Source organism: Artibeus jamaicensis, unplaced genomic scaffold, assembly GCF_021234435.1.
Source record: "Artibeus jamaicensis isolate MK-2021 breed Jamaican fruit bat unplaced genomic scaffold, CSHL_Jam_final contig_384, whole genome shotgun sequence".
Classification (NCBI taxonomy): Eukaryota; Metazoa; Chordata; class Mammalia; order Chiroptera; family Phyllostomidae; genus Artibeus; species Artibeus jamaicensis.
In genome coordinates this window covers 15,257,215-15,280,870 of record NW_026521810.1, presented here as the reverse complement: position 1 = coordinate 15,280,870, position 23,656 = coordinate 15,257,215, and the positions used below count along the sequence as shown (strand labels likewise).

The 23,656-nt window shown below is 41.2% G+C and overlaps 1 protein-coding gene across 1 annotated transcript in view; it reads left to right on the top strand.

The window, feature by feature from the left end:
* Positions 1 to 23,656, top strand: part of DNAH6 (dynein axonemal heavy chain 6) — a 243,147-nt gene that overhangs the window by 111,633 nt on the left and 107,858 nt on the right. Inside the window, exons 38-45 of the mRNA XM_053664561.1 lie at positions 1,660 to 1,881; positions 2,654 to 2,801; positions 4,421 to 4,578; positions 6,491 to 6,622; positions 11,105 to 11,276; positions 16,237 to 16,383; positions 16,933 to 17,006; positions 19,512 to 19,666. Of these exons, the coding sequence (XP_053520536.1) occupies positions 1,660 to 1,881; positions 2,654 to 2,801; positions 4,421 to 4,578; positions 6,491 to 6,622; positions 11,105 to 11,276; positions 16,237 to 16,383; positions 16,933 to 17,006; positions 19,512 to 19,666 (1,208 nt within the window). The remainder of the gene's footprint in view (positions 1 to 1,659; positions 1,882 to 2,653; positions 2,802 to 4,420; positions 4,579 to 6,490; positions 6,623 to 11,104; positions 11,277 to 16,236; positions 16,384 to 16,932; positions 17,007 to 19,511; positions 19,667 to 23,656) is intronic.

The window sequence follows — 23,656 nt, the reverse complement described above, 5'->3', positions numbered from 1 at the left end:
ACTCTCACAGGATGAGAGCAAGATAATAAAGCAAATGGGGCAAAATGTGAATACTCAGTTAATCTAGATAAAGGATATATGAAATTTCTTTGTACTATTCTTTTAACTTTTATGTAAGTTTTTAATTATATCAAAATTAAAAGTTACCAGAAAAAAACTCCCTACGTCAAGGGTCTGAGCCCTATGTCCTGACCAGTATCTCAGTTGATTGGGCATTGTCCCACAAAGAGAAAGTGTTTTCTGCACTCCCCAACCTTTTTGGCACCAGGAACCGACTTCGCAGAAGACAGCTTTTCCATGGACATTGGGGGGGCGGATAGGAGGGGAGACAGGAGGCAGAGCTCAGGTGGTAACGCTGGTGAAGTTTCACTCACTTGACCACTGCTCATCTCCTGCTGTGCAGCCTGGTTCCTTAACAGGCCACGGATCAGTACCAGTCCATGACCCCGGGGGCTGGGGACTCCTGATATAAAGCAACAATAATCAAAGTGTGATATTAGTACAAGGGTAAGCAAGTAGGTCAGACGGATAAACTGGTGACTGACCTCAAAGGAGGAGGATGTGGGCGTGGCTGATACTGACAGGGAAAGGGAAGAAAGGCACTTTCTGAGGTGCTGGACATGTTCTATATTGAGATCTGGGGCTGGTTACATTGAAATTTACATATGTAAAACTCTTTGAACTAGATTCTTAAAATCTGATAAAGGATATTATACATCAAACGTCTTTTAAAAAATAGAATAGAATACGAAATAGAGTAAATTGCAGATAGTAAGGGTAAACATCATACGTATTTGTACACACATATATATGTATTACTAGGTCACCTTTTCACATGGATTTCTCACTGAGTCACTGTCAACTGATTGTGAAACACCTCTGCTTTACACAGCTACCAAAATGAACCTTCTGAAATGCAATCCAATCACGTCACCCACCTACTTAGAATCCTTTGTAGAACTCTTGCTCCAAACTCTAAGAAGTAAGGTTTTTCATAACCTGGACCCTGTCTGTGTTCCCTGACTCACCTCGCACTGTGTGTAGTGCCCTCATAGTTCCCAGCATGCATGACACTTTCGATGGCTTCAGCCTCCTGACCTGTTCTCTAAATCTGAACCCTGACCCCTGCTTCCCCATCCCCATCCCATTCCTTCTTTGACCATCTAATTGTTGCTTGTCCTTCAAGTCGGAGCTGTAGCATCACCATCTCCTAGAAGCCTTCAACCACCTGGCAAGTAGAAATAAGCCATCCCTCCTCTGTGTATGTACTAAAGTCCATTAGAACTTTTTTCTCCATGGGTATTAAGTAATGCCCTTGTGTCCCCCATGTGAATTTCAGGCAGAGTCTTGGTCTCCTCCAGCACTTGACCCCAGCACCAAGCACAGTATGTGTCACAAGTAAACACCTGAATATTGAATCGAATTGAAAATGCTTTACAATTCTAATATGGAATTTTAATATATTCAATATATTAGATTTTTTGCATTATATCACACAATGATATTTAAAGAATTAAACTCTCATACTGAAACAACTACTTCTCTACAAAGAAAAAAAATCCAGATCCATTCAGATTTTTGACTGTTTTGTTTTTGCATGAATATTTCTACTGCCATGTGCCAATCCTTTTGAAAGTGGTGCTTAATTCCATACTTTAGCTTCCCACTTCCGGCGACCTGTGGAGCGTGCACATGGACTTCGACACCAAACGGCTGGACCCCTGGGAAAGAATCATACCCACCTTCAAGTACAACCGAGATATTCCGTTTTTTGAAATGCTTGTGCCCACAGTCGACACAGTGCGCTTTGGGTACCTAATGGAAAAACTACTGGCAGTCAGGCATTCGGTGTTATTTACTGGAACAACTGGAGTTGGCAAGGTGGGAGACCTTCCTCACACAAGAAGCTCTCTCCCAAAGTGAGGGTGGTGGACTTAGAGTTGTAAGCCCCATAAATAACACATTATTTCTTAAGGAAAATTCATTTGAATTTTGATTATTTTTTCAAGAAGAATGTCACTATGCTGACTCTATAGTGATCTTGGGAATTACTCCAAAGTTTGTTAGTTTCTGAATAAATTCTTGCTGTCACTAATACATGAACCAGAGATTCCTGGGGACCAATATTTGGTGTTTGGGCTTTTATGTTGCATTCCTAGTAGGAACTGTCCAAGGCAGTTTGTGTCCATAGTAGGTTATTGATAAAGGCCTGCCCCTTGCCCATTTCCTTCTACCTAACATAGCAACGGTGTTTAGATAGAGTATAGAGGAGAACGCTGATTGGTTTTAAGGTCCTGTTGGTTTTAAGAAGAGTCCACATAAGTGGAGATTCAAAGCTTCCTTTCTAAATTCATTCTACAAGAAGTTTGGGCCCTTTGGACGATTCCTGATATTAAGTTGACTTGGATAGTAACCAAGGCTGGCTTCAAGCTAAAATAAAAACTTTTTGCTGAGATAACTGATTAGAATAGTTCTTTGGCTCCAATATGATTTAGTGGAATCTCCAAGAAGAGAAAGACAGACATTTAAATCTGACTTTAACCCCTCTCCTTTTATCTTATTTCTCATTCATTGTACCAAGTTATTACTGATAAGGACTATCGAAAGATATTATATTGAATGTGAAATCATTAACATTTGTTTAAATTTAAAGTCTGTTATTGCAAAAGGACTGCTAAGTAAAATTCAAGAATCAGCTGGCTATGTTCCTGTTTATCTAAATTTTTCTGCTCAAACTTCATCTGCAAGAACGCAAGAAATCATTGAGTCAAAACTGGAAAAGAAAAGAAAAAATATTCTAGGTAAGAATTATTTTCATCTGCCTCACACAAATTAATTCACAAAAAAACAGTGTATGTAATAAAATTACAATTGGATATTTTCTTCACCTAATTTAATTGTAAAGGTGATTTCATTAACAGCAGTCTTTCCTGTGCTATATATCTGGATGTCTTCCTGTTAGCAAGCAAATAGTTTACTTCTACCATCATCTTCAAGTCAGCATTTCTTAAGTCAGCATTTTCAGCCAGGCTTAGTGGTGTCTCCCTTATCCCTCCTTATTAACTGCTGAGATAAATAGCATAGCTTTCTGGTCACTTTCTATTATTTTGAGGCTAGTTCAATGTAAAGCTTCAATCCCAAACCCAGCTGAAAGCTCTTCCACTCTTGTGTCACAAGCCAGGCTTACAGCTTCAGGTGCTGGAGGTGGGGAGGGGCATGGCTGCTCTCTCACCTGGCCTGCCCCCGACCCAGGAGGCTCTGGTGTGTTGGGATGGAAGGAGGAGAGGGAAGGACAAGTGTCCTCTCCCTACCAGGTGTTTAGTTGGCCTCTGGGTGGATCGTCCCTGCTTCTCTGGCCAGCGCTAAATGACTGTCTGTGTGGTGGGCTTCCAGGATCTGGCTCTCTGAGGGACTTCTGAAAGACCTCCCCATTGGAAGGTTCCCTCATGCTGGGAATGAGGGACTCAGCTCTCTCAATCCCACCCTCCAGCAGTACATCCTGTAGCCTTTTCCTTCTGGGGCCCACTCTCCCACTCAAGCCCTCCTGGGTGGAATACTAGCCAGAGCTCAACTCAGCTGCCTTCCACATTGTCCATCATCTAATAGGCCCTCCTATGCCAAGCTGTGGGGCTACCAGCTGCTTCACTGAAACCTCTTTGTCCCATTCTTCCTACTCAGGTGGACACAGGGCAATGGGTGCCAGTCTTTCTCAGAATCTCTCCACACCTTCTGTCCTGCTTCTGGGTTTTCAGAGACTGGAGAATAAAGTGGGACGTGGGGGTTTGGCTCAGTTACCTCGGAATTGTCAGGCATTTGATGACAGTGTGGGTTGAGTCATCTCTGCTCACCATTCTCCTTTCTCTGTTATTACTCTGTTTTTTCCCCTAAAAAGTGTGTATACTGACTTTCTTTAAGTAAGATGTGGCATGGTCCAGCTCCACTGTACTGGATTTCAATTTGATGTGATCAGGATGTTTTTCAATATCTAGCCCTGTATTTCCAGTAGACTGTGGTGAGATAGCATGTATATGAAGAAGATTTTGGAGATCTGCTGCTTCCTACTGTGAAAGGAAAATGACCTTCCTAACCCTATGCTCAGTGGGAGTAGCTGGGATTGAGAAAGGTCAAGACCTGCCTAGAGTGTGGGCATCATTGTACACCTCTGAGAATGAGGATGAGGGTCCCTGGGACAATGTGGACAACCAGCTAGTCCAGATTTCCCTGCAGGGTCCTGGGTGGAGCCAGAGGGAGGTCTCTCCTCCCCAGGCAGGACTCTGCTGGGGCCCTCCTCACTCCTGAGAGGACTGAGCTTCTCATGACCTGCAGGGTGTTCGTTGAGTCCAAGCCTTACCTAAAGTTAGTCTTACGTTTCCCAAAGGCAAATCTTGATTCTTAAATTAAATTTATCTTAATTCCCCAGGAGCTCCAGGAAACAAGCATGTTGTGATTTTTGTGGATGATTTAAATATGCCCAGACTGGATCGCTATGGCTCTCAGCCTCCAATTGAATTACTTCGGCAGTATCAAGATTTTGGTGGATTTTATGACAGAAACAAACTCTTTTGGAAAGACATACAGGTTACTTTAGGTTTTAAATTTGTTTACATTTAAACAGCAAGGAAATGTGGTATGTTACAGCAATTTTCCACCTTTTTCATCTCATGGCTCAGATAAACTAATCACTGAAATTCTGCAGCACACCAAAAAATATATTTTTTCAATCTGACAAAAAATAGGTATAATTTAGATTGATTTACAAAACAATAATAATAATAGTAGTAGTAGTAATTGCCTACACTTTTTGCTCCAAAGTGACTTTTTAAAAAACCTGGTGCCTATACGTATGTATAAGGGTTTCTGGTACAAAGAATTCACCAAACAGATACAAATTTATTATGTGGTGTGATCAAGAAAACGCAGCCCTATTGTATGACCTACATATTTATGGTTCAAGACAGAGCATTCACACCAATGGCTATTGTTGTGCTGGCTGCTGTCATTTTTTTATTTGACAGTCTAAGGGGAAAGAGGTCAGCACTCCTGACTAAACAGTTGGATACTGCATGTTTTAAAAATTCTCGCAGCACCCAATTGAAAACCACTGGTGTGTTAGTTTGCTTTGGCTGCCATAGCAAAGTAACTCAAACAAAAAATGTATTTTCTCACAATTCCAAGGTCTAGAAGTTGGAGATCAAGATGTCATCAGGGTTGGATTATTCTGAGGCCTGTCTCTTTGGGTTACAGATGGCTGTCCACTCCTTATGTCTTCTCATCATCTTTCCCTCTGTACTCATCTGTGTTCAAATCTCCTCTTTTTATAAGGACACTGATCACACTGGGTTAGGCTCCCACCCTCATGACCTCATTGTAAATTAATTACTTCTTTAAAGACCCTATCTCCAAATTCAGTCACATTAGGGCTTCAACACGTGATTGGCCAGGAGGAGGGAAAGAAAGGCACAATTTAGCCTATGACCTACGGCTTCAGTGTTGTGTAAATTCAGTTCATCAGTGCACATTGAGTTCTTGTCACACTTGCTTTGGGAGATTCATGGGCAAGTGAGACAGCTCCTTCCTCCCATAGGCCTCAGCTTCGGAGGGTAGATGGACTTGTATTTATAAGAAAGGGTGATAAATGGAGAGAGACAGGAAGGAAGCAGGGATGGGGGCTGGGCTGAGGATGAGAGAAGCCTTCCCAGAAGAGGTGAGGTCGGAACAGGTGTTTTTGCAGGCAGAGCAGGCAAAACAAGGAAAGGCAGCATCTTGCAGCTCAGAGGCAGGGAATGTGGGACACCACAGTGGTGTGGAATGTGAGCACCAAAGCAGCAGGAGATACAGAGGTCCACCAAGGGGCCATGGTCCCAACGATGAGAAGCACGGGTTTATCCTCTGAGTGACGGGGAGCCACGGAAGGAAATGATATGGAAAGATCTGCTTGGCTGCAGGGGAGGAGTGGACTAGAGAGGAGGCATGACCAGAGGCAACTGCAATGTTATGCGTTGCTCTGTTGATGAAAATGTGGCCAGAGACTTCAAGGAACCTAATTGTGTATTTCCCTGAAGGAGCAATTATTCAATGCGTGCTAATTCGGTGTTCTTGGCAACTTTATAGAGCACAGCTACCACAAATAATGAGAATTCACTATACTTAGTATTTGTTCAATGAATATAGTTTAACTTAAGATAAAGGTCTTATAATTTTTTTTATTAAATTTTTAAATAGGAGTATTTATATAAGGCAGAGGAGTTAGCTGAGTGACTTTGAGCAACTTAACTATCCAGGGCTTTCTTTTTTTATCTAAAAAAAATAGAGGTAATAATCATGATCTCCTGGGGTGGTTGTGAAGATCAAGTCAGATAATGTATAGGAAAATGCAATGCAGGGAAGGGGCCAGGTCCTCAAAACTGATTGGTTCTGAGCCCTGCCGTTGGGATGGACAGATCCTACCTCTTCCTTTGCTGAGTGACCCGAGTGGCTTTTTCCCTGACAGGACGTAACTATTGTATCAGCATGTGCACCTCCGGGCGGTGGCCGCAACCCTGTCACCCCGCGCTTCATCCGACACTTCAGCATGCTGTGTCTCCCCATGCCGTCCGAGCACAGTCTGAAACACATTTTTCGGGTGAGTGTGGATTTAAACTTAGGCAAGAGGGAAAAAGAAAACATATTTGCTCCCACCCCCCATGATCAAAACTGTGTTTTTCTAGTGAGCCTATCTGTCCCTTTCCCTGGCAGAAGCCAAGCAGAAGCTGGGTAAACTCAGGGCCTCTGGGCAGTAGCTGACAGGCATTTACATCACTGCCTGCTGTGTTTGTGGTCTCAAAGATAGTTTTAGGAATGCAGAAAGGCTGTCAAAACGCAGCCCCTACCTTTAAAGAAGGCTGTACCCTGGGCCCTTGTGTTTTAGTACTCTGCACACAGTTCTCAGCAGATCTCATCCACTGCTCAGCCCCCCGCCTCTGTGTTTATCCCCTGCCTGACCACCAGGGCAATGTGTCCACATGCCCACCAGATGCAACCTGGGTACCCACCACAAGCCCAAGCTCAGCACAACTCAGAATTCATCACCCCCAGGACCACCACTGCTTCCACACATATTTCTCCCACCTGTACAACCTTCCTAAGAGTTACTTCCTCATCCTTCAGTTGGGGGTGAAGAACTGTGCCTGTCCTGTGAGTGCTCAGCAGAAGGGCTCCACAAATGGGAGGCATTATTTTAAACAGAATGAGAGGGGGAAATCAAACAACATGGCTAAAGCAAGCACGCCGTGACCAACTAGCAAAAGCTGCTCAGAGAAGATAGTCTGTGAGCTGAGTCCTGGATGATGGGAGTGGACAGGAGGAAGAGATCCTGGGGACAAGGTACATGGCTGAGTGCATTCGCAGAAGCAGGAAGTGATGAAGTGGGCATCGAGGTAGAATGAGACAGGGGACAGTTAGGTCTGGAGCAGCTGACTGGTGGTGACCACCTAGGAGCCAAAGAGGGCCAGGGAGGCAGGCACAAGGGAGCCTCTGCATTTGCAGCATCAGCCTCTCCTGCCAATGGGCCTCAGAGGCCAGAAAGGAGCAGAGCCAGCACGAACATAACCATGAGGATGTGGAAACTGGTTTTCATATTGAAATAGCTTAAATACATAGGAAATTATTTTTAATCAGTTTGAAGTAGTTCCAATAAGTTGCTTAGAAGCTAATGCCAAATGGAATATAAAAACTGCCACATTTTGAAACTTTTGGAGCGTACTATAGAATACCAAAGTCCAGAAGCTCTACTAAGCACCAGCCATAGAACAGACGTGAAGTGGATAGTGGGGACGACACATGTATCAGAAGACTTTTATTAAGTTCCCTCCTTTTGTGTTGAGAACCCTTACATATATGTTTAGAAGGTTGAAATGATTCCCAGCTGTGCTATCCTGACACATTTTTCGATATGATCAGTGGTGAGAGGTGCACCAAGGAACTTACGCCTGATGATGAAGTGCTAAGTTTGCAAATTATTTCATATGTTAATAAAGCAAATTCAAGGTTATTCCAACAAAAGCATCATTTTTTACAGATTTTGTTTACTTATTTTTAGAGAGGCAGGAAGGGAGGGAGAAAGAGAGAAACAGCAATGTGTGAGAGAAACATTGATGTATGAGAGAAACATCAGTCAGTTGCCCTCATGTGCCCACAACCCAGGAATGTGCCCTGACTGGGAATGGAACCCATGACCTTTCACTTTGCAAGACAATGCCTAATCCACTGAGCCATCAATCAGGGTGCATCATTTTTAATCATTCTAAAATGCATTACTGGGTAGAAGGAAAAAGTAGAATCTGGGGTCCTGGAAACAAAAGGGCCTCCAACCATTAGCCTTTTCCCTCTGCCTGTGAGATTTTCATGTCCACAGAATTGTGTCACTCAACAGGAACGTCATTGAGCAAATATGTCGCAGCTGACACACTGAAAGCACGAGGTGCTTCTTCCTACTGCAACTTAAAGGCTTATATTTAAAACTCTACTAGATGTGGGTGACAATGAAATGCAGCAAAGCTGAGAGACTCGGGGTAAGGGGAGCACCAGGTTGTACTGGATTCAAGTGGGGAGGCACATTTTCCCCATTATCAGAACAGAATACGTGACCTGTGGTAGGAAAAAATCTTGCTCTATATCCATGCATCCCAAACTTCACTTTTTATCACAACTCATCTAAGCAGGGTCCAAGCATTCGCAGCCTACCTTCCCTGTCCTTTGTCATTGTATGGAAGGGAAAGAATCAAGGTGTAACCAAGAATTGAAGAAAAGCAAAATCAATAAGTTAAAGTGCATTTGTTAACACCATATGTAGATTGATTTAATTTTACTGTGTAAAGAAGCCTAGAACTCTAAATAATATATATATATTTCTAGTGTACACACAATGTTCTAATATTTCTAGATGCATTTCTAATGCTCTAATATATATACAATGTTCTAAATATTAATTCTAAAACCATCAGTAACATCTTTGTACTTTCTTTGCTAGTCTGTTGCAAGTTAGTTAAACAGCAGAGATATGCAGGAAACACATCACTAATTACAGTTTACAGTTTGCACACATTGGATTTGTATGGTTATGAGTGATTCACACTTAATCCACAATTAATATCTCAGTGTTTATTCATGAGAAATTTTTATGCCAGAAATATGTATAAGGGTAAACTAAATCACAACAAATTAAATTGATAATGCCACTAAATTAGATGTAATTTTTACTTATAAAGCTATAACAACCATTGAAAACTATGATCAACTCCAGAAAATACTAACTATGTCCTCAGACCACAGCATCCTTCCCCTAAGTGGTGAGAATTCTGAACCTACCTTGCATGTATATTCTCAGGGGAAGCTTCCCAGGTGCCAAACATGTCATGTAAGGCAGACCTTTAAATGGACTACCAAGCTGCAGTCCTCACTAAATTCTATCATGACATGCTTACTTTAATTTGTAAATATCAGTTTAATAGCTCTTCATACATTAAAGAAGTATTCACTGAGTACTTACTGTGCTCCAGACATTGGTATATCATTTTAAACAAAACAGATTTCATCCTTGTCCTTGTGGGGCTTCCACCATAGAGACAGATAACAAACAAAGGAACTAATATATAACAGATAACATGTTCGTTATATATATGTAAAACTGTATTTTTATGTACAACTAGTATAAAATATGTTATATATTAGTTATATATAATTGTATTTGTGTTATGGAGAACAAACTGGACCGTTTATATATAATGTATATATATTATGTAGGACAAATTTTTTATTCTATATGTATCAGAAGAGTCCTACTTAAAATGTGGGCCATGTGACTAATGTGAAACTCACATTAGGGGCCCAGGAGAGTGAGTGCCTCAAAAAGATAGTCGTCATAAATCTCGAACAATAATGTCCCACAGGAGGCTCACTGAAAGCAAATACTTCTGTTTATTTCAAAAAATCTCATCTATGAGCCCTAAATCTAAAATCACAAGGACTGACTGACAAGCATTGATACGCATTCTGGTGGCTTCTCGCATGAGCGACTCCAAGGTTCATGGTGAGGAGAATTTATCTATACAAATCCGTAACGATTTTCCCAAGCAACTGGGGGCAGGACACTAGCTAATAAATATGTACTTTCAGATTGTGGCAAGTTTTATATGAGATCACAGAGCCGTGAGAGACTGATGGAGGACTTCCTTTAAATGGGGTAGTCAAGGGAGGCCTCTCTGAAGAGATGACTTGTATCCTAAAACACAAAGGATGAGAAAGTCCCTCCCCAGCAGACAGACATGAGAGGGAGGGAGGAGACAGCACGGGTTGTAAGGCCAGGGTGGCTGGGACAGAGTCATCAGCAGGGAAAGAAGGTAAGGTGAGGGGGCTGGGCAGGGACAGAGCATGGACACACGGGGTGCAGTGCCTGATTTGTATAATTACGAAGACATAATTGAAAGAAGATGTGAGTGGAAATGGAGAACAGTGAATAAGGGAGGGAGTGAAGAAGCCGAGATAAAAAAGAACTGGGGCTGGAATGGGATAGTGTCTAGGGAAAGAGACAGGTTCAACAAATGTATTCAAAACCAACTGTGAGACAAAGAATGAGAGATGTCGAGGGAGACTTCTGAGTCCCCGATCTGAGCAGGGAGGGGCTGTAACCTGAGCAAGGGGAACTTGTGACAGTCCTCACAAGTAAATTGCATTTTAAGGAAGTCTATGGAATTGTTGGTCATTCACGGGTAAAAATCAGGGGGGACTTCAGTTTATCTCCTGATGAGTCTGGACACCCCATGAAGACCCTCTGGAGCCACAGCAAGCAGCTGTCGCTGTTACTTGAGAGTAAGTTCACTGGTAAATTCACTGGTCAGGTATGAATGCTGGCTGCGCAGGCACCCACAGACCATCACAGGAGACAGGAGTGAGTCCCTTCTTGAGAACATGTTCTGAAACAAATGGAAGCGTTTAACCCTCAGACGTCCTTGCCTTGGAATTCAGCTTTCTAGTCATTATTAGAAAAGTCACCATCAAATCTGCAACATTTGAAAGGTAAATTTTTGGTGGGAAAAAATTCTAACCTTCTATACATTTCTGGTTCTAGGCTATCTTAAATGGCTTCCTGAGCGACTTCCCACCAGCTGTCAAGAAAACCGCACACCACATAGTCGAAGCCTCAGTTGAGATCTATAGCAGAATGAGTGTTGATCTTCTGCCAACACCAACCAAGTCCCATTATGTCTTTAACTTGAGGGATTTATCCAAATGTGTGCAAGGTAGCGTGTGGACCCCTCATTCTCTGACCTTCATGCTCCCTTCATTTCTAGTCACCCCAAATCTTTGGGTAGGATGTGTATGTGTATGTCTGTGACCTGTTGGAAATCTCAATACCTGTCTCTGTCCAAGTCACCCTTTAATTCTACCCCAACCCCAGGCTGACTACTTCACAGCTTCCCTCAAACCGCCATCTTCTCTCATTTGTCACACCCAGCCAGGGACCTTTTTTCTTTCTTTCTTTCTTTCTTTCTTTCTTTCTTTCTTTCTTTCTTTCTTTCTTTCTTTCTTTCTTTCTTTCTTTGAAAGTTAAACACTTTTCTATTGTTCATGCTATTACAGCTATCTCAATTTTCCCCCTTTTTCCCCCCTCTCCCACCCATCCCCCATTTCCACAGTCAATCCCCACACTGTTATTCATGTCCGTGGGTCATGCATATGTGTTCTTTGTCTAATCACTTCACCTTCTTTCAACCAGTTCCCATTTCTCCCCCCCCACAGCTGTCAGTCTAGTCCATGTTTCTATGCCTCTGATCCTATTTTCCTTAGTTTATTTTGTTCATTAGGTTCCAGTTATAAGTGAGATCATACACTATTTGTTTTTCATTGACTGGTCTATTTCACTTAGCCTAATAGTGTTCAGTTCCATCCTTGCAGTCACAAAAAGTAAAAATTGCTTCCTTTTGACTGCTGAGTAGTATTCCACTGTGTAAATGTACCACAGGTTCTTTATCTACTCATGTACTGATGGGCACTTAGATTTTTTCCAAATCTTGGCTATTGTAAATAACACTGCTATGCTGGGTGCATATATTCTTTTGAATTGGTGTTCCAGGATTCTTTGGATATGATCCCAGAGGCAGAATCACTGGGTCAAAAGGCAGTTCCATTTTTAATGTTTTAAGGAAATTCCGCACTGTTTTCCAGAGTGGCTGTACCAGTCTGCATTCCCACCAATAGTGCACTAGGGTTCACTTTTTTCCACATTTTTTCTAGCACTTGTTGTTTGTTGATTTATTAATGATAGCTATTTTGGCAGGTGTGAGGTAATATCTCATTGTGGATCTCTCTGATGGCTAGTGATGTTGAGTATGACAGTCTCTTCAATAAATGGTGTTGGGAGAACTGGACTAGTACTTGCAAAAAAAATGAAACTAGACCACCAACTTATATCATACCCTAGAATAAACTCAAAATGGATAAAAGACTTAAATATAAGTTGTGATACCATAAAAATCCTAGAGGAAAACATAGGCAATAAGTTTCAGTTGTTTCATGTAGGAAGTATTTTTGCCAATATATCTGCTAGGGCAAGGGAAACAAAGGAAAAAATAAGCAAATGGGACTACATCAAATTAAAAAGCTTCTGCACAGCTAAAGAAACCATCAGCAAAATGAAAAGGGAACCCACTGTATGGGAGAACATATTTGTCAATGATACATCAGACAAGGGTTTGGTCTCCAAAATATAGAAAGGACTCATATGACTCAATATCAGGAAGACAAACAATCCAGTTAAAAAAATGGGCAAAGGACCTGAATGGACACTTCTCCAAGGAGGACATACAGAGGGTCCACAGACCTTTCTCCTTACTTCACTGAAAAACATAGAAGCAATCACACCAGAACTGCCTCATCTTCAAATCTCTCAGTCAGCCTGCATCTGCCTCCCCTCCTGCACTAGCTGAGATGTTTCTGCTCCTCTCGGTAACCCCTCAGACTGAATCCCAGCCCCTCCTGCCTAGGCAAGGATTTGGCTTTTGTCATTCCTGCTTCTCATCTGCATCAGTGATGTTTCCTCTTCTATTGGATCATTCCTAACAGCATAAAAACCTTCCACAATACCTCCCATCTTAATAAATAAGTCTCTTTAGGCATCATATCCCCTGCTGCTACCTCTGCATTTTCTCTGTTCTTTCAAAACAGACCCCTTAAAGAATGGACTTGCCTCAATGTCTCCTTATTTCCTCCAGCTCCACTCTTTAGTGTATTCCAATGAAGCTTTTGCACCTGACACTGCACCAAACTACTCTTCCCCACCTCTCTTTCGCAAATCCATCAGTCCTCAGTTTGAACCTTAACCTCTCCATACTATTAGGCACAACATCCCCCCTCCTGAAACCCTTCATTCTCTGACCTACTAGGGCACACACTCTCCTGGATTCCCTCCTCTCACTGGTTGCTGCTGCTTAGTCTCCTTTAATAGCTGTCCCTCTTCTTCCCTACCTCAAAATGTTTGGATACCCCAGAGCTCTTACTTCAGTCCTCTTTTTGTCTGCACTTACTGCCTAGGTCATCTCAGTCAACTCCACAGCGTTAAATGCATCTACTCGATGATAATGCTTGACTGTCTGCCTCCAGCTTCCCCTCTCCTCTGTCTGATTTGTATATGCAACTCCCTCCTCAACAACCTCACTTAGAAATCCAGTTGGAGTTCTTAAACTTGGCAGGTATAATTCCTGTTTTTTGACTCCTTCCCAGCCATGTGTACCCCGACCTAGATAACGGGGCTACCATTAGCTGCTCTGGCCATCAGCTTTGGGACATTCTTGTTTGCTCTCATTCCTTAATGATTCCCATCTAATCCATCAACATCCCCAATGGCTTTAACTTCAAAATCTATTCCAAATCTTATCATTGCTTAGCACTCCATCCACTATCACTCTGGCCCAAACTACTGTCATGTCTCATCAGGATATCTAACAGAGAAAGCCTCCTACCTGTCTCTGGTCTCCACTTCCAGGCTACCCACTTACCCAACCCAAAACCAAGCTCTGCCCTACACACAGCAGTCAGACTCCTGAAGCAGCTTCCTCATCACCTGCCTTGGGACTGAGGCTGTCAGACCTGGAACCAGCAGCTTCCTGCCTTCATTGCCTACCACTTTCCTCCCGGCTGCTACCACCTCCTTGCTGCTCCTGAAATAGGGCCTGCCCAGAGGCCTCTATACATCCCTTGGAATGTTCTTACCTCAAATATTCACGTGACTCACTCTCCCTGTTCAAATGTCACCTCCTCCTCTTCCTCTCTACATCCCTTTATAGCTCTTACTATTTGAAAACATACCCTAGATATTTTTCTGCATGTTTGTGTCTCTGTCCCAATAGAATGTCAGCTCCATGAGGGCTGTTTGTTCAGTTCACTCAGTGCCTAGAATCATGTCTAGCTCTGAATGAATGTATGAATGCTTGTCACAGAATGTCAGAACTGAAAGAATTCTTTTTACAATACCTAGACCAAGTCCTCATCTTATTGTGTGCATAAGGGCATCAACTCTTAGTTGTTCAGTGATCTTCTCTCTTCCCACCCAGTGCTGAGTCCCTGTTCAGTTCCCTTGTTTCTACAGCATTCAATATTTTATTTTCACAAAGATTCAAACAAACTGAATTATGTGAGTATGTTTTAAGTATCTGTGAAGTAACATAAGTGAAAGCTCTCTAGCACCTCCATGTAAAACAACAACTGGGCTCTCCAAAACCCTGCTTCCTTTTCTGTCCTCATCAAAATCTCGTTCATGTCCAAACACAGATGAGATCTATTGTATATTTAAATGGCAGGGAATGAACTCAGAAATAATGGCCGATGGTAGGAACTGAAGCTTGGCTTTAAGATCACTGACCACCCTGTTGGCCCTTCCTGGTGCTCAGTTCTTGCCACAGGTCCCTTACCTTCCAACTCCCATTCTGATGAGTCTGAACCTCTCTTTTCCTTTTCCTACTTGTAACCTTCCTCCTCCTGCAGGACTCTCGAAGCTGGTACACCATCCTTGCCACGGGACAACACAATGACTTGTATTCCTCCTCCACTAAAATGTAACCTCCTATATTAGCAGCTTAGTCCTTGAATTCAGGAACTAATTTTTTCTAGAAAACACTGGAACATGGCTTTGTTTCTGTAGTGAATTGCTTTGGACTCACTTCCTGGTCCTCAGACACTGTCTAATCTAGTCATTTATTTATCATTCTTCCCCATTGTCATTCGATTCCTATTTTTTAGGTAATTTCTGAGCCTCAAAATTCAGGGTGCATTTTATCTCCAACAAAATTAAAAAGTATCCAAGAAGTATCAGAATAATTACAATTTTGAATATCTTTTCCCTTGTCTCACATTTTATTAAAATGTCCTGGAAATGCTCTTATTTTACAAATATTAGCTGAGAATAATTAAATCTTTAACCATTTCAAGGAAAATATATCACACATATACACATGCACACAATGTGAGCTGCAAAAAGCAATGTAACATTATCTTCAGAGATCCCCTATTAGCCAAAGCAGCATGAAAGGCACCAGCTATGTTGTATAGTACCCTCTGCCAGCTGTGTGTACCGGGCACATGGCAGGGATCACCCATCCTCCTCTGCACACTGGGAGGAGTCCCATGTGAAGGGTCCCTGTAGAGAATGAGCACTTCCTGGATTTCTTTACATCATTGTTTTCATTGTAACTTGAAATTATTAGAACTATGTTTGCAGTTATAATTTATATAAATACAAAGAATACTCAGAAAAATTTGAGCAGAAGCCCAAAGGACCAGCAAAATTTGATGAGGACTGAACATAGAAGAAGGTTAAGAGAGGAAACTGATATTTTGAAAACAGTTTAAAGGTCAGGGGTGGAGGGGAAGTTGCTAGATGAAAATATGTGTTAAAGATGGCACTCTTCACTTAACACACTACAACGAAATGTAGTAATGACATGAACATTGCTTACACTGTGAAATCTGCCATGTCACATGTTCAAGTAAAGGAACATCACACAGCAAGGAAAAACATGTTGTTGGGTAATCGATTTTGCTTTCAAAAAATGAGGTCTCTATTATTCTCTGTTCATATCCACTAGGGAAACACCCATTTTTGGTAGTGTGAGGATAAAATTGGGCCTAAGGATCTTCTAGTTCATAAAACTAATACTATATATTCCACAAATGTAGAATTTTCTTTTTCTTTTTTCTCAAAAACAGGTATACTCCAGTGTGACCCAGGAACAATAAGAGAAGAAATACAGATATTTAGACTCTTTTGCCATGAATGTCAAAGGGTCTTCCATGATCGCCTGATTAATAATGAAGATAAGCACTATTTCCATGCTATTTTGACAGAAATGGCCAGTAAATATCAATCTTTATTTAGCTCTTTTTTCTCTTTTTTTTAATAGAAATTTGGTTTCTATAAAGGAAAATTAAAATGAGCTTACATAAGATAAAACAAAGTGAATTTTAGTTTCCCCTAAGTAAAAGTTTTTTCTTCAATGACTCAAATATATAAATATATAAAATATTATCAAATTCATTGTATTGAAATTCAAGAGGGGTTAATATTTCAAATTCAGTACAGAATTTTAAGCAGAAGAGAGAATATAGGAGAAACAGCATTTCGTCTGATAAGAAGCCAGGATATTTCTAAAGTATTTCTTATTAATATGTATTCAATATCTATTAATAAAATGCTTGTTAATATTAAGTGTGCTTAATTTTAAATCTGAGAGACTATCAACCAAACTAAAGTGGTACAGTATTAAGATGGCCTTCTCTCAGTTTTATTTATAATACTTAAGGTTTCTAAGTAAAGTAAAAGCTAATATTATCTTGTATATTTATTATTAAAATACTGGATTTAATCTTTTCATTATATTAAAATTGATTTTGGTTTTTGAACAGACAAACATTTTGGAATTGCAATTGGCTTGGAATATTTTTTGACTAAGCCCATCATATTTGGAGATTTCATTAAGGCAAGTATGTTCTAATGACTACATTTGAAGATTATAAAGATATGGATATTATTATTATAATTCTTATAATTTGAAGATCACAAAGTTCAGGTTCAAATTCTACAAGAACTTTGCACATATGAAGAGCAAAGATCTAGATGAGAGTTCAGCAAACCATGGCCCATCATCCAAATCTGCCTTCTGCCCATTTTTGTAAAGTTCTATATGAACACAGCCATGAAATTCCACTTGATATTGCACTATTTACATGGTTGCTTTCGCATTACAAGGCAGAGTACAGATTATAGGTCTGCAAAGCCTAAAACATTTACTATATGGCCCTTTAAGGGAAAATATTGCTGACTCCTGATCTAGTTACATTCATTTTGATAACAGTTTGAATCTGAGACCCACCAGGCATTTAATTTGTGAGGAGGTGTAGTCTCTAAACTCAGCACTGGACCGCCACGTACCGCATGCCATACCGCATGTGCCTGTGCAGCCTCCACTCCGATGCTTCCAGTGACGGGAAGCTCATTTGTTAGCAGTACTGCCCTCTTCATTTCAGAGTAGCTCTAATTAGCAGCAAAATTTCCTCGTACTCAGTTCCTCATCTGTCACTCCAATAACATCCACACCTGAGCCCTAATTTCACCGTCTCGACCTGCCTAGAATAAGTCTTTCATCTAACCACCCTATCTTTGTTGACAGACAGATATCTTGTTTTACAAGTCAACTCTTGTTTGGGTTTAACATTCCTAGTATCTGTCTGCTTTGTTCACCCTAAATCCCTGAGCAGAACTAGGTATGAAACAGGCTCTCCATCAATGCTGTTAAAACACAGGAATTGCCTCATCTTCACAGTATATGTATGTTATGCCTCACCCCTCTGCTAAACCCTGACAGATGAAAAACATAAACAATTCATTTTATTGCCCTGGCTGATGTAGCTCAGTGGATTGAGCACGGGCCTGTGAAGAAAAGGGTCACTGGTTCAATTCCCAGTCAGGGCACATGCCTGAGTTGCAGGCCAGGTCCCCAGTAGGGGACACAGGAGAGGCAACCACACATTGATGTTTCTCTCCCACTCTTCCTCCTTCCCTTCCCCTCTCTCTAAAAATAAATAATAAAATAAAATATTTTTTTTATTTTATTTTTTTATTGATTATGCTGTTACAGTTGTTCTATTCCCCCTTTCATTCCCCTCCACCCTACCCCCGCTCCCCACCATTACCCCCCTTTAGTTTATGACCATGTGTCTCAAGTCCTTTAGATTCTATATTTCCCATGCTATTCTTGCCCCCCCATCTATTTTCTATCTACTGTCTATGCTACTTATTTTCTGTACCTTCTCCCCCCATCTCCTCCTCCCACTCCCCTGTTGCTAACCCTCCTTGAGATCTTCATTTCTTTTTTTTTATTATTAAATAAATTTATTTATTTTTTTGAATTGTTTATGCTGTTACAGTTGTTCTATTCCCCCTTCATTCCCCTCCACCCTGCCCCCCCAACCCCCCCCATTACCCCCCCCTTTAGCTTATGTCCATGTGTCTCAAGTCCTTTAGGTTCTGTATTTCCCATACTATTCTTGCCCCCCCCATCTATTTTCTATCTACTGTCTATGCTACTTGTTTTCTGTACCTTCTCTCCCCGTCTCCTCCTCCCACTCCCCTGTTGCTAACCCTCCTTGAGATCTTCATTTCTATGTTTCCACTCCTGATCTAGCTGTCCTTTTAGTTTGCTTTCGTTTTAGGTGTGGTTGTTAATAACTGTGAGCTTGTTGTCCTTTCACTGTTCATGTTTCTTAAATCTATTTTATTAAACACAAAGTCCAAAATTCGCTTTCAGGTGGTGATTCTATTTCCTGTGTGCTTCCAGTGACATTATTAGCAAATGGGGGAATAAAGCAGAGGAAAAGATGGGCTCTTCTTGCATTGCCCACATGCACTGTAGTCAAAGTTTTCAAATAAAAATCCCCCCAGGTGGTTGCTACGGCAAAGAAAAGGCATCATCAGTAGGTCCAAACAAGACCTCAGTTCCCTATGGTCTGTACCACATTTCATCCTCAACGATGTGTTTAATTAGATGACTGCTGCACAAAAACTACATATGATTCTGACATGATTTTTTATAACCATAGCAGTCTGCATGCATGACTTTGAACCCATTTTAGTTTTACTGATGTCAACAGCCTAAGAGCAAAATTATGAAACCAGAGTAAGGTAAATAAGAACAATACAAAACCTATTTCTGGGCTCCTGTGTAAATTTTATTGCAAACAAAATTGAAATTAAAATGTACTACTTAAAGAAGTTAGATGAAGTGGACTTTCACTTATCTATGAAAATCTGTGCTTCATTTGTCCCAGTCCCCTTGTTTTGAAAGCCCTCCCAGTGTATATGTAAGCAGATGACTAAATAGCAACATAGATAAAATAATGTTCTCTCCTAAGGTCAGGTATGTTTCATATATATAAAATCTCAGAATTGACTCAACTTGTTTCTTCTCCCATAAATCATTTCATAGTTTGGAGCAGATAAGTCTGATCGGATTTATGATGACATACCTGATATGGAGAAAATTGCAAATGTTCTACAGGACTATCTTGATGACTATAACCTTACAAATCCCAAAGAAGTAAAGTTGGTGTTCTTCCAGGATGCTATAGAACATGTTTCAAGGTATAGTGCTATAGGATGCCCAATAATGCATTGATCTAATTTCTTTTATATCAAAAGGAAGATTAAGTTGTACAAAACCCTTTCTGTAGATTACTAGACAGACAAAGGTCTATACCAAATCTTGCTAAATTTATTTTTGATATATTTTAAATATAAATGCATGAACTTTCTGTAGAATCCCCTCAGGATTACTATTTTTGCTAAATCTTACCAGATTGTTTCCTGCCTATTTTAAATGCCCTGGATTATTACAAGAAAGGGTCTAAGATGTTCACAGAGATACACATACAGTGTAACAAGGCTGATTACATGCATGCCTACATGCATGTAGGGGAGGGGTTCAAGATTATAGAAAAACAAGTTGAATGCAGGATCGTAGATTCCATTTGCTTCTGAGTCTGACTTTTATCCATTGCAAGTATCCTTTGAGGCAGTGGTCCCCAACCATTTTGGCACCTGGGACCAGTTTTGTGGAAGACAATTCTTCCATGGACTAAGGGCACAGAGCATGTTTTGGGGATGATTCAAGTGCATTACATTTATTATGCATTATATTTCTATTATTATTACATTGTAATGCATAATGAAATAATTATGCAACTGACCATAATGCAGAATCAGTAGGAGCCCTGAGCTTGTTCTCCTGCAACTAGACAGCCCCTTCTTGGGGTGATAGGAGACAGTGCAACCCAAAGTGTGTTGCCTATGTCCAGTCTAGTCCGTAATCTCGTTTTGGTTGCTGCCACTGCAGAAAACCCTGCTTCACAAAGACAGGATGTTGGAAATGGAAGCAGGCTTTTCAGTGCTTTTGTGGCAATCTCAGGCTATTTCTGCCTTGACTTTAACCCAGAACATATGCAGATTTGAAGTTGTCTCAAACATACTTTTAAGGCCACCGTCATTTGTGATCTCAAGCAGCTGATCCTCTTCTAGGACAAAGTCAGTTCACCTGGCTTTTTCACAAATCAGTTTCAGATCTAATCCTTCCCAGTTCGGAGTCTTTTGTGATAGGGAAGTAATGCTCAAACTCTTTTGAAAGCTGAGGTAGATGGTCTTGACCCAGCTGGGAGAAAGAAGGCCCTGGCTCAGTATCTTTCAAATTCTCTACTAATGTTTGAAATATGTCAAAAATCCCAATGTTCACTTCTCACCCCCATAATGCCAGCTTGGCTTTGAATGCAGCCACTTTATCTGCCAACTTGAACACAGCTGTGATTCTCCCCTGAAGTGACAGATTGAGTTCATTGAGCAGGTTGAATATGTCACACATGTAAGCAAGTCTTGCAGCCTATTATTTATCACTGAAATGTGCTGCCAGTGGTGACTGTTTTTCTATAAAAAAAAATCTCTGGAGCAGCTCTCATAACTCAAAAACTCTGGCCAGTGATCTACCTTTGGAAAGCCATCTCACTTCTGTGTGTGAGAGAAGACATGTGCTCTGCATCCATCTCCTCACAGAGCTGTGTGAACAGATATGAGTTAAGGGCATGTTCTTTAACGTGGTTGATCATTTAAATCACACCCTGCAAAACATTGTTAAGTTCAGGTGACATTTTTTTGAGCCAGCCAGCATTTCTCCATGGATGACACAGTGCATAGATTCCCATTCAGAAGTGACCTCTTTGACCCAAGTAGTGAAACCAGAAAGCCGTCCGGTCATGGCAGCTGCTCCATCCGTGCATATACTGACACAAAACAACCAGTTCAGTTTTCATGATATTGAAGACTTAAATAGTGCTGCAGCTGTGGTGTTGGTTAGCAACAAAAATGCACATAACATATCCTCATGCACATCCTCCTGAAAAATATATCACACAAAACAAGTATTCTTGCCTTGCTGGCAACATACCTGGATTGCATACCACAGTCATCCATTAATCCTCTATAACAATTCTGCCTTAGTATCCTCTGCTATTTCATCAGTTCATCTAATTATGGTGTGAGCCAAAAGAGAAACACATGCCACCTTTTGAACTGCAGCCTCTCCTGACGGTTCCCGACAAATGTCCAGCAGGCAGGACCAGCTCTTCACCAATAGTGAAGGGTTTTTCACTTTAGCAATGTGTTTAGCCACTAAAAATCATGCTCTCAGTGAAGACACATTTGATGTAGTGGTGGCCTTCAATAATTGCTTCTGTTCTTCATGTTCACATTTTTTTTTCTTTTGAAAAATTCCAAAGGCCTGTCTTTCAATGCAGGGTGCTTGGTCTCCATGTGGTGAAACATTCTTTAAGGTTCCATGGCTTTGTTGGGTAGCCAGCACCACATATTACACAAAGTAGGCTTGAAGAATGTGAGTCTTGCAATGAACTCATAAAATGAGTTGCAATGAACACATAAAATACGACTCTTCATATTTTCTTTTAAATTCAGCTTTCTTTTTGTTGGCAGTCTTAGAGTCTTCTGCTGTCTTATTACTGTGTCTTGCCAGCTTTTCAAGGAAGCTTTCCAGCAATGTTTGTTTTTCACTCATTTTGGCTAGGGTTAGCATGTGGGCTTAACCAAAACTGTGACTGAGACAAGTGAGCAGTGTGGAAAAGAGGCGTGGACAGAAGTGGTAAATAAAAAATGGCAGTCCACATGCAGATTAAAATAAGTGTCAGATTCCAACTCAAAGCCTGCCACCAAATACAGCTGTACAGTTGAAGTGCATCGACTCACTTACCACTATAGAGCCTGCCACCAGATGCAGCTTAGTTGTCACTTGCTACTCACCGACAGGGTTTTGACATGAGTCTGCGAGCAATTGTTTTATTATGGTCTCTGTGCGGCCAAACCTCTCTGCTAATGATAATCTGTATTTACAGCCGCTCCTCAGCACTAGCATCACCACTTCAGCTCCACTTCAGATCATCAGGCATTAGATTCTCACAAGGAGCACGCAACCTAGAACCTAGATCTCTCACATTCACAGTTCGCAGCAGGATCTGTGCTCCTATGAGAATCTAATGCTACAGCTGATCTGATAGGGAGCGAAGCTCAGGCAGTAATATGAGCAATGGGGAGCAGCTGTAAATACAGATGTAGCTTCACTCACTTGCCCACCTGCCACTTACCTCCTGCTGTGCAGCCTGTTCCTAATAGGCCATGGACTGGTACTGGTCCATGGCCTGGGGTTTGGGGAGCCCTGCTTTGAGGGAGATCTCTGACACCTAGGTATCCGGTCTGAATATCTGCAAACCAGGCAGACACGAAATGGCCTTTCACAACTTAGCTTTTGAAGTCACATGGCTTCACTTCTACTATGTTCTGTTAGCCAGCAGAGTCATACAGGACCATACAGGTCCTTTCACAAGAAAGGATCAGAGACTCTGTCTCTTGATGGGGTCAAAACCAGTTAGGACTAGGAACATTTGGCAGGCATATTTGGACAATACTGTGTGCCACAGAGAAATTAGGAAGTTGTTCAGAAGTCCTCTAGCTAGCGAGCAGTGGGCTTGAGGTTGCATCCAGGGCTTTGACCCTAACTCTGCCACAGGAGCCTCCACCTGAAAGGAATCTACCCTTTTTCATAACCATCCTCCAAATGCTTGAAAATCATAACCAGTCTCCTGTTAGCTTTATCTTCTCCAGGCATAATTATCCCACATCTTTCACTATTGCCTGGGAGAGATTATTTCCACCCTCAACATACTGAGCAATTTATCATTTTTCATTGTTCCCCTCAGAATGTGATACCCTGATTTGATAGCACACTCTGTGGAATAAGCAGTGTAAAATGTGTGTGAGGATAAGATTTCCCAGGGGGTAGTGCTGCAGCAAGACTTTAATGGCTGTGTTTTCTCCCCTTGTCAACCACGTTTTAATGTTGGACCTTGTTAAGACTGACAGTTAAATCCCCAGGACTTTTCTTTAAATAAACCATAAGCAAACCAAGTCTTTCACCTTCCCTATATTTCTGCTGTTTAATTAACTCTAATTCAGTTTGTCACAGCTCCAGTGTTATGCAACAGTTTGTCCCTGGGTTGTCAAAACACCACTTACTTCCCA